The sequence below is a fragment of the Panthera onca genome, chromosome B1 (assembly GCF_046562875.1).
Source record: "Panthera onca isolate mPanOnc1 chromosome B1, mPanOnc1 haplotype 2, whole genome shotgun sequence".
Lineage (NCBI taxonomy): Eukaryota > Metazoa > Chordata > Mammalia > Carnivora > Felidae > Panthera > Panthera onca.
This window is the reverse complement of record NC_138342.1, coordinates 73,183,457-73,202,231: the sequence shown is the minus strand read 5'-3', so window position 1 is coordinate 73,202,231 and position 18,775 is coordinate 73,183,457. Positions and strand designations below refer to the sequence as shown.

Below are 18,775 nucleotides of genomic sequence, written 5' to 3'. Positions count from 1 at the left end.
CAAAGCACAATGCTTTGTGTTGAAGTAAATAAATATTGCCAGCCAGAGTATTGACATTGAGAGACTTTGTGCCTGTGGTTCAGTATTTCAAGTCTCAGAAGGATGAGGTTTATTTTATGTTGTATGGATACAGAATTAGACTGTCGGTTACCATATCACGCTGAGCAACTTTGACATTTCTCTAAGGAAGCTCTGCTGAAACCTGCTTCTCCTGTGCCAGGAAATATCATTTAACAGGGTGAAAGTTCACTGGGACAATTTAAGGCAGCAGATCTCAGGTGTGGTAGCAGCTGTTGTGTAGGACACGACATACTTTATAAGAACAGAAACACTATTATCTGGACTCCCAAGGGACATTTAGAGAAAGTCATGCCCACGGAGTCCCATTCCAGGAAAATGTACTCGAGCACTTATTTATTGGCAGTGATCACTAACTGAGATTCCATCTGGCAAAAATGTGGATTTTTCTGTGTCCCAGAAAGTTGGGGAACAATTATGTAAGTTGTCTCAAAGAGTTTATTTTTAGCCAGTTTTTATGGAGAAATTTCAGTCCCTCAGTCATTATAAATTTACTTTTTTTAAGAAAAAATAGGGGTTCCTGGGTGGCTCAGTCAATTAAGCATCTGACTCTTGATTTTGACTTAGATCATGATCTCATGGTTTGTGAGTTAGAGCCCCACCTTGGGCTGTATGTTGACAGTGTGGAGCCTGCTTGGGATTCTCCCCTTTCTCTCCTCCCCTTCCCTCCCCCTCCCCCTCCCCCTCCCTCTCCCTCTCCCTCTCCATTGATTATAAACTTTAAAAAAATTAGAGAAAGCTTTTGTATGAATTTCTGCAGAACTGTGTATTCATGTACCATGAAATATAATCACTTGTCTTTCAATTTGAAATCATTAGCCTTTCTGGTGAATGTTCTATATCTTATTTTCTATATTAGGATTATTAGAATTAATAAAATCAGAGCCATCAGGCAGGTGAGGAAGGGCAGCTGAGTAATGCATCTCCAGGTGTTGAGGCCTGGGAACCCTGCCTCATTGTTAAAGCAGCGTGCTCCCTGTCATTCCACCTCTGTAGGATGTTAGAACCTGAGTAAATGAACCCTCTGAGCCATCTGAGAGTCCGGCAAGGCTGGTCAGATATATTTTAATGAAGCAAGCCAGTACACAGTTTTAAAAGCATGATCCACCATTAGAATTAAACCAATTAGATAATTTCTGTCCCTGTGGGATTTTTTTTTCAGCAATCTTTTACTATAGACAAGTCTAATAACTGAGAAAACAATTACGTTGATTTTCTTATTTTTTTTTTTATTTTGGCCTTAAGCAATGCAAGCAGGTTTATTTCTGTTGTTAACAAAGGAAATAGTTTACCTAACTAGAAATTCCCTGTTCCACTTAGCTTGAGCCTGTTCTGAGTGTCACTGTTTTGATTTCTAAAATAAATCCTTTATAAGGTTTTAATAATTATCCTTAAATACCGTAAGATGGGTTTTTTTACATAAAAACAAGTGACAGCCCACCTCCCATTTCCATATATTAACTTCTTAATAAAAGGAATATAGTTAAGAATGCCACTTAAAGCATAATTTTTCCATCTTTTTTCTATCTTCCTCTTTCTCTCAACAGCCCACCCCAGCCACTTCCTTCCCCCATTGCAACTACAAATGGCTGCTGCTGCTGCTGCTGCTGCTACTACTCACACACACACACATACACACACACACACACACACACACACACACACACACACACAATGTTGACTCACGATAGCAGAAGAGGTTTGTTCTGGTCCAGTGTATGTCTTTGGTTCAGACAAGCATTATAAGATATTATAAGCATACACACTCATCTAAGTGTAAACCTCAGACCAAAAGAAAAGAAAGGATTCTTTATTTCCTGATGCTCATTGATAATATATATCAATGGGTAATTATAATACTTTATAATCTTTAAGAGTTATTATATAGTGGAAATGCTATGGCGTTCAGATGCTGGCTTCATGTCAGCCACTTACTAGCTGAGTGTTCAAGTTAATTAACTTCTTCAGATCCACATCTAATAAAATGAGCACAGCATAGATTCTTAAGAAATGCTAATTGCCTTACATATACTACCTCTCCAGTTCCTACCCACCGCCCCCTTTTTTTGTGTGTGACATTTGTTGTAGATGATGATGATGATGTTTTCTGATGAGCCCTGGAATTCACTGGTATTATTTTTTACTTATTTTTTTTTAGAGAGCACGAGAGGAGGTGGGGAGAGAGAGAGAATGAGAATTATCTTAAGCAGGCCCATGCTCAGTACGGAGCCCGATTCGGCTCGATCCCACAACCCTGGATCATGACCTGAGCCAAAATAAGAGTTGGACACTCAGCTGACTGAGCCACCCAGGCGCCTGAGGAATTCACTGGTATTCTAACACAGATTGCCAAAGAGCAAGTTTAATCAGGATCCTGTGCAGCAATACCAGAATATCTAAATGGTATATACTGTGAAAATATTGGTTTCATGACTATGAAAAACTCCTATCAGATTTAGTCATTACCATTTATGAGGACTGTGTGACTGTCTTGTGAAAGGTGTTGCTCCTTAGTCCATTTTACAAAGATTGATAAAAATATGAGGAAGAAACCTTGTTTAAGAAGCACCTTGTTACCAAACTTGTAAGAAAGAAATTACTTTAATATGTCATTTTGTCTTAGGAAATAATCAGTCTGATTTTAAAACAATATATGAAAACGAACTAATGTGGCCAAGAAATGTTCTTAGTTCTTTGTTTCAAATTGATGTTGAAACTGAAGCAAATGAAGCCACATCATTTTTGGAGCAATTGTTGCTCTTGATAGCACAAGGGCAAACACACATAGAACCAAGCTCTTGGAATCTGCTGAAGAAATTATGTAAGAAAATTAGAAGTCCTCAAGCCAGCTGAATTGTAGAAAAAGAAATAGACAATCCAGGAGAAACTGGATAATGTAAAATGCTTAAAAGCTTTCAGAAGTTTTATGGGGCGCCTGGGTGGCTCATTTGGTTAAGTGTCCTACTTCAGCTCAAGTCATGATCTCACAGTTCATGAGTTTGAGCCCCATGTAGGGCTCTGTGCTGACAGCTCAGAGCCTGGAACCTGCTTAGGATTCTGTGTCTCCCTCTCTGTCTGCCCCCTGACCTGCTTACACTCTGTCTCCGGCTCTCGAAAAGTGAATAAACGTTAAAAAATTAAAATTAAAAAAAAAAGCTTTCAGAAGTCTGGGATAGAATCCTACTTTTTACATCGCAGTGATTGCACAGCAATGCATGAACTCTGATTTATTTCTTTTGTCAGTTACTGGTTATCATTCTTTATTTGAACCTACATGAGGTGTCTACTTTATCTTAAGTGTTAGCCTACAATGGGAAATGTTAAAAACTGGATGGAAATATTGCTCAACAAATTAAAATCCAATTAAAGTAGCTATGCTTCAGTTTCTGGAAGAGTGTTCGGTTTATCAGTTAATTCATTCAGCACTTATTAAGTGTCTATTTTGTGTAGTGGCTATAGCAGAAATGGAGTCCTTATCCTGCAGATCTTATATTCCAGTAGGGAAATAATATATAGGTTCAAATAATAATAAAACTGGGGCAGGGTGGGGGGGTATAAATAATATTAGAGATGCCTAGGGCTGTACAAATTGAAAAGGGAAAATAAATTTCTTTTAACTGGCCAAAGCCTGATGTATGCATGGAATTTTTCCAGAAGAAAATGGAACGGAAAATATTCCAGACAGGGAACAGCATGAACACATGTTTGGGGTAGAAGAGTTTAGAGCAGATTAAAAAATAGTGTCCAGGTTTGTCTGGAGTGATTTCTTTAAGAAGTATAAGCAGATGAACTGGAGGGGTAGATTGAGGTTAATTGGTGGAGAGTCTTAGTCATTATGTTAAAGAATTGGGGTTCATCAAAAAGATGGTTTGGAGGTAATGAAGGTTTCTAGCAGAAGAGTGAGTGAGCAGATTACAATCCCAGTAGGAAACTCCCTGACAGTGAAATGTATGCATTGGAGATCTTGGAGATCAGGTGAATGGAGGCAGAAGGATCATTCTCATACTGCAAATGACCAAGGTCAGCTAATTAAAGAGACAGGACAGTCAACAGCTTGAAGGAGAGGCGAGGGAGGAGGAATAAAGATGACTCACTCTTTGAATCTGATTCATAAAGAGAATAACAACGTCATTAACAAGAGGGGCCAGGAGGAGGAGAAATTTGGGGATAAGATAATATGAGGCCTTGGAAGTGTTGATTAGGATAATAGTACTAATAATGATTTAGCACTTAGTGATTTGCCAGGCACTATTCTTCATGTTTTACGTATGTGATCTCATTTATTCTTCAGAGCAACTTCAGAGCTTTTTATATAGCCTGCCCAAGTTTACACTGCTCATCTGTTGTAGAGTCTGGATCCAATCCCCAGGAGTGTATTTCCAGAGCACAGCTTATTAAGCCCTAATAAAATGTCTGTACTGAATGGTGCTGGACTAGAAAGCAAGGTGTGGAGGGGATAAGAGAGAAGGAAGGACAAATGAAATAAAAGGAGAATGGAGTAATCAAGGACATGTGGGGAATCCCCAGGAAAGATTACAGGGAACCAGAAACTTTCAGAAAACCAAAGGTGGATGTTTCTGGAAAGTTAAGAGTAGAGATTTAACAGTCCAAAGAGTATTGGTGGCCTTAAAGCAGTTTCAGAAAAGTGGTGAAGTCCCACGTCCGTTGGCATGGGGTGGGGGAGTCAGTAACTTATGCAGAAGTGGGAACAGCAGAGGTAGGTTTTGGGGAAGTCTGTCAGTGGGAGGAGGGGAAAATAGCACTGCAGCACCAGCAGGCAAGGCAGATGAGGAAAACATTTTAAGGCTAGGGGATACTTACTCAGGTTCCTATTGGAAGGGGGACAGATTTAAGATCTAGGAGAGATCAGGTTTCTTCCAGAGAAAGGAGGAAATGAAGAGATCCAAAAGGTAGATAAGAAATTGGAGTCCTGTGAATGAGACCTTTTCTGCTAGACTAGGAAGAAGTCAAATAGAGGAAGGCAAGATTGTGTGTGTGTTCGTGTGTGTGTTGTGTGTGTTGTGTATGTATGGACAGCGGGGGTGCACTTAAACCCATAAGGGTAACAGGGAAGAACAAAGGTAATGACTCGCATTTGATGATCTTGGCTTCCTCAATAAATTTAGGAGGCGAGGCAGTTACTGACTGAGAGAGGTTCAGATTTGTGGCAGTGAAGATTTGTAGCAGTTTCTATGGGGATGGAGTGAAAAATCATTTAAAGATAAGTAAAAAGGTTGCCACACAGTATCGAGGTTCATGCTGAGGTTAAATAGCATGAATTTTTAGTGTCACTAGTTGCCAGGGTTATGTGACTTTCTTTTGCAATGTTTTAGCGGTCTGGCAGTAGAAAACCCAGCTGGCAGGATTTAGAGAGGGTGAAGAAGCGGAGGATGCTAGTGAGCCCATTTTAGAAATAACTAAATGCTGTGGAGAGCCAGGAATGTGCCTTTTTTTTAAAGCTGCATGCCAGTTGGTTTGGGTGCAGGTTACACTCTACAGACAGAACAGTTGTTGCTGAAGAGAAGGCTAAGGAAGAGAGGGAGGAGTGGGGGAGGCAGAAGCGTGGGGGGTAAGTGATGAACAGTAGGGCTAAGTGTGGAGCAGATGCAGTCAGGATATCAGTGTTTGGGGAGTTAGAACTGGCAGAGTCCAGGGAATGAGACTCCTGCTGCCCGACCTGAAGAACTGATACAAGGATGTTAGGAATAGAAATAGCAAAGTATTTAAGTGATCAAGGACTTTGGCAGTGGGTGTGGTAGAGAGAAAGAGCTGCAGTCCAGGTATAAATTCATCAATGATCATCAAGTAATGCCCAGAAAATAGACCGAGAGCCCAAAAGAGGAGGAATTGTTATAAATAATAGAAACTTGAAAAGGCATGTAATTGTGGAGTTCTCATGTTCGGTAATTTTTAAAAATAACCACTGATGTCTCACTAGCAATATGGCATGTTAGAGGAATACTGATATGAAGACTTAATTTATAAGGAAACATAGGTGGAATCATAGGTTAAAATATGAATGCCCCTGTTCTTTTTTTTTTAAATATGAAATTTATTGTCAAATCCATACAACACCCAGTGCTCATCCCAACAGCTGCCCCCCTCAATGCCCAGTGCCCCTGTTCTTCAATGTTTTCTCTCTAGTATATATTAAATGCAAATTGTAGTTTGAGTTACAGCTTATGTTTATGATGCTAGGTCCTTTATTATCGAACTCCTTTTAGCCATATAGTATTGATGTGTTCATAAAACTGAGAAAAGACAAAATATTACTTCATTTGAACTTCAACTACAGTTGGCCCTTGAACAATATGAGTTAGGGACGCCAATCCCTGTGCAGTCAAAACACCATGCACAACTTTTGACTCCACAAAAACTTAACTACTAATGACCTACTGTTGACTGGAAGCCTTATCGATGATGTAAACAGTCGACTCACATATATTTTGTATGTTATGTATATTACACACTGTATCCTCACAATCGGGTGAGCTAGAGAAAAGAAAATGTTATTAAAATTAGTAAGAAGAGAAAATACATTTACAGCACCCTACTATATTTAACCCTGCACAGTTCAAACCTGTGTTGTTCAAGGGTCCACTGTGTTTCTAAACCTATCTGTATCTTACAAAATATTTAAAAACTCCTATAGTATAGAGTAACCACTATGACATAGCAGAATTCCAGAGCAGACCTAAGAAGCTCTAGTCCAGTTTCTGTTCTGCTACTGACTTCCTATGTAAATCTGAACAAATTACCTAATTTTCTAGTACCTGGTTTACTCAACAATCAAATAGATATTACGGTATGTAATAGTGATTTTCTAACTCACGCGGTTTATTGAAGTGTTAAGATGTAAAGGCATTTTGAAAAATAAACTTAGCAAAAATACAGAACTAAGTTGTTATTATAGAATCAAATTAGAATTTCCAAATCTGATATTAAAAAAGAATATACTGACAATTGCAATTAAAGTAAATTCTGGACTTAAGTCAACTTTCACTGTTTTAAAGGCTGATTTTAGTCATTGATATTTTACCTTAATATCTGAACACAAGTTTCAGGATGACTAATCCATTTTCATAAATATGGTAGAGGATTAATCAGACAATGAAATGCTTTTATTAGCGGGTATAGTAAAGGAAAGGACACATAATAAGACTTTGTGTTCTAAGTTCAGAATTATGAGTGGTCTGTGGAAAAAAAAATAGGAAAAACTACAGAGGAGGAAGATACCTATTTGGACCTTTAAGACCCCACTGTTTCTCAACACCATGGACTCTGTCCCTCTGCCCTTTCTTCTTCTAAAAGCGATGCCCTGAGCTTTCTTATAACTCCTTGTAAGCTCTCGTGATATGAAAGAAATCTTTAAAAAAAACTTTTTAATGTTTATTTGAGAGAAAGAGAGCAGGGGAGGGGCAGAGAGAGAGGGAGACACAGAATCCGAAGCAGGCTCCAGGCTCCTCCAAACCATCATCACAGAGCCCAACGTGGGGCTCGAACCCACAAAACTCTGAGATCATGACCTTAACTGAAGTCGGATGCTTAACTGACTGAGCCACCCAGGCCCCCTGAAAGAAATCTTTTAAAAATGTACTTCTCTTGTTCCTGCAGTGTATGAAATCTATGGATTAATAATTACGTTCCCCAGAACAACACTTTAGTATTCCATACTGAAGCAGAAATTGCAAGGGAAGACTGGATAATTAACAGGCAGTTAGCAGACCTTATGGAAAATTGATTTGGTGTTAGTTGTAAAAAATAAATAAATAAATAGCTAGATAGATAAATAGATCTCTAGATAAATACATAAATAAGCAACCAGTCAAAACATACTGTTGATGTTCTTAGAGGAAAATGATTATACAAATAAACACATTCAATTTTATACAGATAAAATGAAGAGATAATAAGTTGAAATAACTTGCGTGGGAGTAGACCCTTTGATCCCCTGAGAAGTTGAACAGTCTTAGGACATGTATTCTCCCCAGAAGTGTGAGCTACGTGCCTTGGGTGATGTCACCAGTGACTGGTAACCACCGCAGTGTAAACACACAGCAGGAAATAAATGTGGGTAGGGCAAGGGTCTAGAAGCATGCCTTCCTCCTAGAAGAATCATGCCTTCCAATGCCAGTGATTTGTTTGGATTTTTTTTTTTTTTTAAGGAAGAGACAGGATGGAGCTCAGCTCTTGCCTTCTGTCACAGAAACCTTTAGTTTCATAGGGCAGTGTCTTCCCTTGACAAATGGATTTCCTCCTTGGCAGTCTCCGTAACACTGAAGTAAGGGGGACTCTTTGCTCTTGCTGTAGTTATTGGTTGCTCTCCCCAGACTGACAAGCTCCTCTGTGGATTTGCTAAGAGGAAAGTTTCGAGTTACCAGAATTAGGCAAGCCCACTGAGAAGCAGGAGGAGGGAGGAGCAGCAGGAGCAAAAGAAGCAGCGCCTTTAAGCACTACAACAGCTGCTCCTCTGATTGGCTGGATGGTTCAGCTGCGTCCCTGGAACAAAAGGTCAAAGTGGACTGCAGTGTAAATGTAGAGAGGCGGCCGATAAAATAGCATTGCTTGAAGAAGTTTGGAGGCTGGGAGCAGCAGCACACTGGCTAACTGCAGAGCAAGTCGCTTCTCCAGCTGTGAGGTGCAGCCTCACCCCCAAGCCCAGCTTAGCCACTGTGAGAAGACGTTTCCTGTATAGGCGGACCCAATTGGCGTGGAAGAGACAGTTGTGAGGGTCCCTGGCAAATTTATATACAAGAATGGCCTGTGAAATCATGCCTCTCCAAAGGTAGTGTTCTTTCCTGTTTGTTTTGTTTTATTCTCTTCTGTATTTTCTGAGTGGTACGAAACCATGTAACTTTGCCAATACTTGGCATCTTTTAGTCGTGTGCTGCAAACGTGTGGAGCCTGTCGTACATGATGTCCTTCCCTGAGACCAGAAGAATTTGAATATTGTACTGCTGCTTTTACTGACATTTATGCCCAATTTCTTATCTTTCTCACTTGATTGTTGTGTCCAATTATTTCCTTCCTTGAAAGAGAATAAATGTAAGAAAATATCTTTGACATCTGAAGGAAAACAGAAACTAAAGAATGTATTGAACAGATTTATAATACAACTGAGTCAGCTTCTTAGCAATGTTGGGAAGCTGTGGCAAGCTCTCAGCTCATTTTAAAGGATGGTGATACGCTAAAGACCTTTTAAAAATGCATGTTAGGATCTCTCCTGGAGTCCAGATCTAAGCAAGGGTTTTCTGTCAATAAGTACATTGTAATACACGGACATAAATGTTAAGGAAGAATTTCCCCATAAATAATTCTAGATAGATGTATTTATATATATATAACACCTTTCTAAGAACTGCTATGTAAGAATGACTGAGCACACAGCTCTATTTTGTTCGTTAATGATTGTAGTATGGATTGCAGAGGGTGGGGTGGAGGAATTATACCAAAGCAAAGAAAGGTAAATTTAAACAAAGAGGCTTGTTAAAAAGAACACTGCTGGTGAATGAATAAGTGAATAATGTATTCTAGAATGTTAAAACTGGAAGTCACGTCTGTGATGACTGGAATTCAGTCCTTCAGTTTCACAGTAGGAAAACTGAGGCACAGAGGAAGTCTCAAAGTTGCCCAAGGTCACGTTTTATGATTTTTAAATTTACTTTTTCCAACCATATGATTATATTTCAACTTTACATGCATTATCATTTGATTCCATGTAAATGCTTCCTTTCAGAAAATTCTAAAGGGTTTTATTAGTGAAAATGATCTCAAATGTCAAATAGTAAATAGTTTATAAGACTGAAAATATCTGCGAAAAAGTGAATTTCAATTTTAAAAACCATGCCACCGATATTTTTCTGAATGTCCATGTTTTAACAATGAAAATGAGGTTTACAAAAATTCGGTGTTTATTTGCAGGGTGTTCCCTGCAGATGTACACTGTGACATAGACCAGTGTGGTTGTTTTTCTTTCACTGTAATGACGAGCTCAATGAAATGGGAACTAGATGGGGGTGTCCCAAGAATTCCTCTTCTAAAAATTAATAACCCAAGGGAGCAGAAAGTGGTTTATGGATAGGTCTGAAATTTTTCTATATTGACCCAGTAGAAAGGGCCACATGCTTAAAGCTTGCAACAGACTAAATCTAATGTACACTTTTTGGAGTCTTGATTTGCTTCCCAACTTCAAAGTTGGGGACTTGTTTTTCTTATAATGACATCAATCTTAAAGGTCTTAAGCAGTCATATTCTAGATAAGAATTTTGGCTATTACTGAACTCTGTATTAAGCTGCTTGATGATATAATAACTGTTAAGAAAATAGATCTTTATACTGGCAAAACATTGCTGAGGGAGTTAATGAAAGCTAAAATAGAACTAGCATGATTTCCTCCAGAATTATTTTGCATTATTAGTCCATATTAGTAAGCCTATGTAAGAGGAATAATTTGAATTTGCATTCAGAATGCTGATTGGTGTATTCATTGCTCCCTGGCTCTGAGAATTTAATTTGATTGATTACCCTGCAGTCTTCACTTCCAGCCTATGCCTGCCTTTGATTATAAACCTCCTGAAGGCAAGGAGCAGGTTGGTGTAGTTCTCTTCATTAAGGATCTCATGTGAATTTAAGCATGTATGCAGAAAACTTTCCTGTTCCTATGCATAATTGCTTCTTCCAAATCCAGTTCAGTATCTTAGGCTAGGGATTCCTGTGAGCCTCTGATTGACTGTTGCCAACCGACCCCACTGTTAACGCTGCCTGAAGCAGGAAGGTTGCAGAGCCTTGTGGTATGTGTGCTGACTGATGGCATGAATGCTTTGCTCAGTTCTGTTTAAGAGCAGTAAGGGGCTAGAACTGAATTAAAAGTAGATGAGTAAAAGAATAGCTCAAGATACCAGTTAAAAAAAATTTGTGCTTCCTATTTGTATTGAGCAGAATGGCCAATGATTCTCATACTTCAGATGCATGAGAATTACGTGAGGAACTAAGTTTTTAAAACAGCTTATTCCTGCTGCCCTCTTTCCCTAGAGTTACTGAATCTGAATCTGGGTGTGACAGGGAAAGTAAATACATTTTGGCAAGCTTCCTGAAAGCAAATCTGGCACAAATGGTCCAAACATTAAGAGAAACACACATCTAAACTCTAGTTAATGATTATAGCTTGTGTAAAGCCATTGACAGCAGGTGTATATATATATATACGTATATATATATATACGTATATATATATATATATATACGTATATATATGAATCTAACACTTTACTACTCAACGTCCCCAAATAACATCTTTAATATCATGACCTTACGTGAAGTATTTTTTTTTTCATAATCGATGCTTTCAATTACTAGGTGTTAGTGTTACCTGTCAAAGCATACTTACAATGTTGTTGAATATATTAAACACTTGGTACTACCAGGGATACTAAAGTAATCAAGACACAAGCTCTGCTTCAAAGAGGCCACATGCTAGTGAGGATGCAGTCACAGTACCAGACAATTACAATACATGTGATGAGTTCAGTAATAGACAGTGTGATTAGCATAATAATAGAGATGTGCCTACATGGATAACATTACTTTGTTTTATTTAACCTCATATAAGCATATGATCTTATTAGAGGGTGTGTTTTTACCCTAATGTCTCCTTAGCTTACAATTTCCATGAGTGACTTTTTAGCCTTTCTTAGCATGTTGTGAAAGTATGTAGAAGATAAATTTGCTACTGCTAATCTGTAACTGAGATGAGAATAACAGATGAGGTTGAAAGCTAAGAATGAAATAAATACTTTGGTTCCCTTTAATATATTTTGCTATCTGTTTATTAATGTAATTTATAGACCTTCAAAGATGGAGTTGACTGTTTAGAACTCATGACCTTTAGAAAAAAACTGCAGAGGTTAAATGTTTAAAATATGACCCTCTATAAAGTGAAGGACTCAGTTCTTACAATTCACTTCAAATGGCTCAAAGATGGGATCTTACTACATATCTGTTGAGTCATTAAGACTGTCTCCATTATTTTTGAAGATACTAAAATATCTCTATGTACTTCTTATACTGAATGATAAAACTCAGTACACTCTATAGCACTGTATAGATATTCTTGCCATTTGACAAAGTTCCCCAAAAGAAGTAAAATCATATCTGAGGTAAGTTGGGAAACCATATTAAGTTAAGAAATGAAATAAGTTTTCTTGAGGTGCCTCACTGGCTCAGTTGGTACAGCATATGACTCTTGATCTTGAGCCTTGCATAGAGTTTTGTTTTCTCAGGTGACTAAATTTACCTTCTGTCACTAATGAGATAGTATGTTTTATCAGATTCCAGGCTTTACTTATACCTCAGGCTCTTTGTATGATTTATATCCTATTGGACTTTTTTCCTTACATATTGTGGATCTTTAGGTAGGATCTCTATTTTATGTATAGAAAGATTTTGACAGGCTAAGAAACAAATCTTAACCCTGAGTCTTATGTCTATGAAAAAACTCTCAACTTTCACAACAGTATTTTGATTTGCTCGATTAACTTTCCAATAACCACTAAGTCAGTTTATATCCTCAAAGAATGATGATGGAAGATGAAGTCAGGAACTGATGATTAATCTAAACTAATGTACCTGCTTTCATGTGTTAGCATCCTCTTGTTTCCCTGGTTTATTTACCAAAGTGGGAAACTGAGATTAAGAAAGTTTACATGATTCTCTTGTTCATTACTCCATCTCTCAGATTATGGTATTCAGTGTCTGTTACTGATTACTTATTTTATGATGGTGAAATACCTTGCAATTCCAAATTGCAATGGCCTTTTTAAGAATTTGCATGAGCCCAGGGTTCATTAACAGGTTAGTAGTGGCCCAGCATGGGAAAATTTCACTGAAACGTCTTATCAGCAGAATTCATCTGGTCTGACCAGGCATTGGTAGTTAGAATAACCTTTTGCAAACAAGAAAACATGGGTAATATGGGGATGATGCAGGAGTTAACCAGAAAACACACCAGCTAATGGTAGTCCTGCTTGTGCGTCTTGTGTGTAATGTTAGAGAGCCCTCTACTGCTTGTGGTGGTGACACAACCAGTTACCTTATCTGTAAGCCAAATATTCTTTCTAGCTTGTTGATACTTGGATAGCACTCTGTGCTTGTCCCCTAATCCCTCCATAGACACAGTCTAAGAGGGAGTTAAAAGATGCCTCACTTCAAACCCAAGTTAACCCTTATGGGTTTGTGTATCTAAACTTAGATTTCATCACTGATCTAGTCTATACTTGGTAGTAACAAGAAGTCACTGAGAATAATTAAGACCTCTGTGAGTTCTCTCATTGGATGGTTACAGTGTCTCTGAGTCTAAATATTTGCTAATTACTCCAAATTAAGAGGATATTATGAACTAAGATGGGGATGTTTTAAAATTTTACAGAGATCACCCTGTCTAAACCATGGAAGAATTAGAGGTGTTGAATAGTCAGTGCAAAGCAGTGGGGAAAGCAGCAGAAAGGTAGTAAACTTGCTATCAAATAAACATGTGCAGAGACTGACAGCTAGCTAGCCATGTGAATTTGATCAGGTCATCTTCCTCATCTATAAAATGGGATGATAATGATTCATATACTTACGTATGGGAGCAATTTTAGAGTTAAAGAATATGATAGTTCTTCCTAAATGACAAAACTACTCAGACATGAAGAATAGTAGTATATTGCTTTTCTCTTGGTTTTTTTTTTTCTTTTATTCTTCAGTACCTTTCAATTTTTTGAATGCAAGACTTCTTAACACAGGTAAGGTGAGGCTCTAGCATTGCATTCCATTTCATTGGATGAATATTGAAAAGTGGCTTAAAGAATGGTTTGCAGGAAGTGTCATTACAAATACTCTGGAATCAAATCTCTTGAAACTCTCAAAACCTTCTGCCCTGTTTTTTCCTATGACCCTTATATATTTATGTGATGATCAGAATGAATTGCCAAGAAATAGTTTGTACTGTATAAAACCTCTTAAAAGGACTATTTATTCTTTAAGAAGAACTGGAAATAACTTTTTTTAAAAAGCTTTATTGAGATATAATTCACATAACCATGTAATTCACCTATATAAAGTATATAATTCAATGATTTTTTAGTACATTCACAAGATTGTACAACCATCACTACAAGCAATTTTTTTTAATTTTTTTTTAACGTTTATTTATTTTTGAGACAGAGAGAGACAGAGCATGAACAGGGGAGGGGCAGAGAGAGAGAGGGAGACACAGAATCAGAAGCAGGCTCCAGGCTCTGAGCCATCAGCCCAGAGCCCGACGCGGGGCTCGAACTCACGGACCGTGAGATCGTGACCTGAGCTGAAGTCGGATGCTTAACCGACTGAGACACCCAGGCGCCCCACTACAAGCAATTTTAGAATATCTTCATCACCCAAAAGAAACCCTGTACATTTCAGCTGTCAATCCCCATCGTGAGCTAAATGTGTTCCCCCAAAATTCACATGTTGAAGCTCTAATCCCCAGTGTGATGATATTTGGAGATGGGACCCTTTGGGAGGTAATTAGGTTTGGATGAGGCCATGGAGGTGGTGCTCCCATGATAGGATTGGTGTCCTTATAAGGAGATAAGGGGTCTAGAGTGCTCACTCTTCCCCAACCCCCACCCCCACCATAGGTGGATATAGCAAGAAGGTGGCAGCCGGCAAGCCAGGGAGAGCTCTCACCAGAACTTGATCTTGCTAGCATCCTGATCTTAGACTTCCAATCACTGGAACTGTGAGAAGTAAGTGTTTCTATTAAGCCATCCAATCTATGGTATCTTGTTAGAACAGCCCAAACTGACGAAAACAACCCTCAATATCCCTTTAACCCCCCATCCCAACTCTAGGCAACCACTAATCTACTTTCTGTCTCTAAACATTTGCCTCTTCTGGACACTACATTATAACACTTGGGCAGGTTGTCACAGAGCCACATGTGGAAACTAATTTTAATTCTCGCATAAGAATGGCATGTTAATGGGAAATAGTGGGGAGATGAATGGTGAAAAAAAAAAAACCCACAAAATATTAGGAAGCCCAGCAAGTTGACTTTCAAAATTAAGATACCTAGGTAAAGAAATAAAAATACTGGGCAGTGGGGGAGAGGAGAGACACAGGATACATTTGATAAAACCTTTAAGGTTGTGGTCAGGAAATCATGTATCTTCTCATCAACTGTAAGAATAAAAATCAATAAAAGCAAATAACTGAACTGCTTTACTCAGATCATATTGAAGGGAATAAAAACGGCCAGAAAAAGTTAAGGGCTTAGAAAGAGCTTAGTATGATACATGAATATTTTGCTGTCAGCAAAATGATCATGGAAAGAACTATAACTTCACTGTCTAGATTAAAATAGCCCCTGAAATCAAGATTACAAACTGACAGCCAGCCAGAGTGGACCATTGATACACTGTGTAGTATTTTTATAAATGACTCCTTCACTTTCAGTTCCTTGACTTAGCAAAAACTCCAACGCCTGCCTGTCCCGGGTGCCCCTGCCTAGATGCACCTGCCGCGTCTGGAGAGCTGCACTTGCTCCATGCTGCCTCCTTCCTTTGCACACTCTCTTCCCTTGTGGAAGAGTTCTCCTGTTTGTGACCTTTCTCCTAATAATGCCTACATGACCCTAATCTAACAGACTGCATAGTGCTTGAGCGTAAGGTCTGGTGCCCTGGCTTCCACAGACGCGGACTTTAATCTCAGCCCTGCCTGGCTCCGTGGCCTCCAGCTGGTGAATTACCCTCTTGAAGACTTGTTTCTCTGATCTGAAAAAAATCCAGTTAGTGATACCTCTCTCCAAGTGTGTCTTTGAGGATCAAATGAGAAAATGAATGTGAAGCTCTTAGCCCAAAGCCTTGACTTATTGAGGTAAAGCCCTCAATACATGGTAGCCATGTATCCTTTCTTCCTAATCATTATCAACTGTCGGGTTTCTGTTTCTCCCTGGTCTATAAATTCTGTGAGGATTTGGACCATATCCTATTAGCCTGTGTATCTGCAGCACCTATTATAGGCTCTGACGCATAATAGCCACTCAGAACATGCTGAACGAGCTCTTGCATGTAGTTATGGAAGATCACAAAGCTGAAGGGAAGGTAGACATCAAGCCTTCATACATTGGCAAGTTCCTCATCATCCTAAAAACCAATGTAAGAATCATGATAGAGTAGAAACAAGTCAGTGACTTCGTTTACTGTGTAAAACCCTCCTCTGGCAGAGGAAGGAAGATGACAGGATAATTTGCATTGCTTTCTGCATATTTTTGTCTCCCTCAAGAAACCCACATTCAGACTCAACAGTTTGGGAAGTTAAGATCTTTTAAATAAAAACTATATCAACAAACCATCAATAATGTTATAATGGTAATTATTTTTAAGAGTTAGTAAAAATTATTTGCTATTTCCTTCCTCTGTTCTGCAGGTATCCTCATATTCTTTTACTTTGTTGAACTAAAGATCAGAAAATATTTTAACTTACTTATTAACGTTCTAAAAGTATTTTCTCATCAACTCATATCAACTCCCCCGTAAAGTTACTGTTTTAGCATTCTCAATTATTGCCTCCCCAAGGCAATCCGTGATAAACCTCACTTTTCTGAACAAGGCTCTCAGAGACAAGTGAAAGCTTCCAACTGCCTTGAAAATAGTTTGGTGACTAAACCAAAAAAATTTTTAAGCCCCAAACAACCTTTGGGTCTGCAGTGAAGTGAAATAATTTTCTTTTCCTGCTCTCAAGCCAGAACAAACAGATACAGTGTGTGGCAAGGCCGTATTACCTTGCCTGAACATATCCTTTTCTGGGCTCACTGAACACCACAGAAAGTACGGCATTTACATTGCTGGCATAGTGGCAGAACTCCCACCTCATTGTGCAGTGGAAGGAAAGAAAATAATTTCATGTGTCTCGGGATGGGAGAGAAAGCCTGTGGCATTGTTGTGATTTCATTAAGTTTTGAATAGAAGAGAACAAGAGCACTTAAAATAATCTACATGTTCATGCTGAAAATGCTTCTAGCCAGCCCAATTCATTTTACAAATAATAAATGAATTATTACTATTTAAACAGTGTATGTTTTCAAAATATTACATCAAACTGGTAGTGTTAGCACTTAGCAAAGTCTTGGTGATGCTGATTTTACTCAGCCATATACTGAGCACTGGAGTGTTCTAGGTACCTTGCTAGATGCTGGTAGTGGTACAGAGATAAAGACGAATCCAGGAGGTGAGGCAAGCATCTGAACTCATGAATTCTTTTTTTTTTTTTTAATTTTTTTTTAATGTTTATTTATTTTTGAGACAGAGAGAGACAGAGCATGAACGGGGGAGGGGCAGAGAGAGAGGGAGACACAGAATTGGAAGCAGGCTCCAGGCTCTGAGCCATTAGCCCAGAGCCCGATGCGGGGCTCAAACTCACGGACCGCGAGATCGTGACCTGAGCTGAAGTCGGATGCTTAACCGACTGAGCCACCCAGGCACCCCTGAACTCATGAATTCTGGTGTTGTGCTGCTCGTTTATAGCTATGAACAGTGTATCGGAGCCTGCAGAAAGAGGCGGCTCCCTCTCCAGGGTGCTGGAGATGACTTTCCAGATTAGATGACACTTGAGCTGAAAGACGAAATATTTACCCAGGCTGAGAGAGGTGGAAGAAACATTTAAGGCAGAGGGAACAGCACGTACAAACAGGAGGAGTTACAAAAGTGTAGTGACTGGTCTACAGTGGTATGTTGGATGGACCTAGATTGGGAGGGACCTTCAGTGCCAGGTTTAGACATTTGGATTTTACTTCAAGGCAATGGGGAAGTGGGAGAGGCTTTTAAATTAGGAGGATGAACCTGCTGGAATATGAAGGATAAACTGGTGTGAATGGCAGGGAAACTGTACTGACCCTGGGAAAGACGAAGGCAGTGGTAATGGAAAGATCAAGTTCAAGAGACTTGTCTTTTTTTCTTTAGGTAGAATCAGCACAATTTGGGGATTGACCAGTTGTGAGTTTGAGGGATAAACTTCTTTAAGGAGAGCAGTTGGCTTGTTAACATGACTTCTGTATTATAAAAGGAATTCCTTTCTGTGACTTCAAAACATTTCTCTGGGCAAAATCCCCTATGAAGTGCAGGGTGAGCATCTTGGCATGTCGGTCAGTCAGCAGGTAGTTGTCTTCACTTCTGACATTCTGACTGTCAGAAGGGACACGATAGAAGTAGAGAAAGGAACCCTCCCTCTCCCTGATGAGAAGCTCTTCCCCGATGTGTGCACACCCTCACTCCCCTCAAATCTCTGAATTATATTCATTAGAAAGGCATCCAGAGATAGAAGTAGTTGGGGATATGGAACTGAAAAAAAAATGACATGTTCCTTAGTTCCCTCCAAGTATGTTTTTTGAATCTAAAAGAATGTGGGTTGATAAAGAATGCCATCGTCATGAAATCAGGAGGAATCCAAAGAGATCACGTGTCCCTGAGTCTCACTCTTGACACCATCCTGTGGTTCAACAAGGAAAAGAATATTTAAAAGAGACTTGGAAGTACCCAAGGCTTTCTAGAACTATGTTCTCATGCCCACTGCTGGGTTTATCTGGGACCACTTCCTCTCTGTGCCTCTCTGCCATCTAGACTGGACAAAATCTGTACTTCTTTGGCCCACTGCTGGTTGTGGCAATGGAGCAGAGAAAGAA

At 39.0% G+C, this 18,775-nt stretch overlaps 1 protein-coding gene across 7 annotated transcripts in view; it reads left to right on the top strand.

Annotated features, from left to right (window-relative positions):
- The window catches only part of FAM13A (family with sequence similarity 13 member A), a 368,680-nt gene that overhangs the window by 240,807 nt on the left and 109,098 nt on the right, over nucleotides 1–18,775 (top strand). The window contains exon 1 of one of the 7 annotated variants that reach the window (XM_078445916.2): nucleotides 8,440–8,863. The exons of 5 other annotated variants lie outside the window; for them this stretch is intronic. In XM_078445916.2, the coding sequence (XP_078302042.1) occupies nucleotides 8,835–8,863 (29 nt within the window). In that variant the 5' untranslated portion in view covers nucleotides 8,440–8,834. Of the gene's footprint in view, nucleotides 1–8,439; nucleotides 8,864–18,775 lie in introns of those variants that run through there. One more of the 7 variants, XM_078445915.2, reaches the window with a different exon arrangement.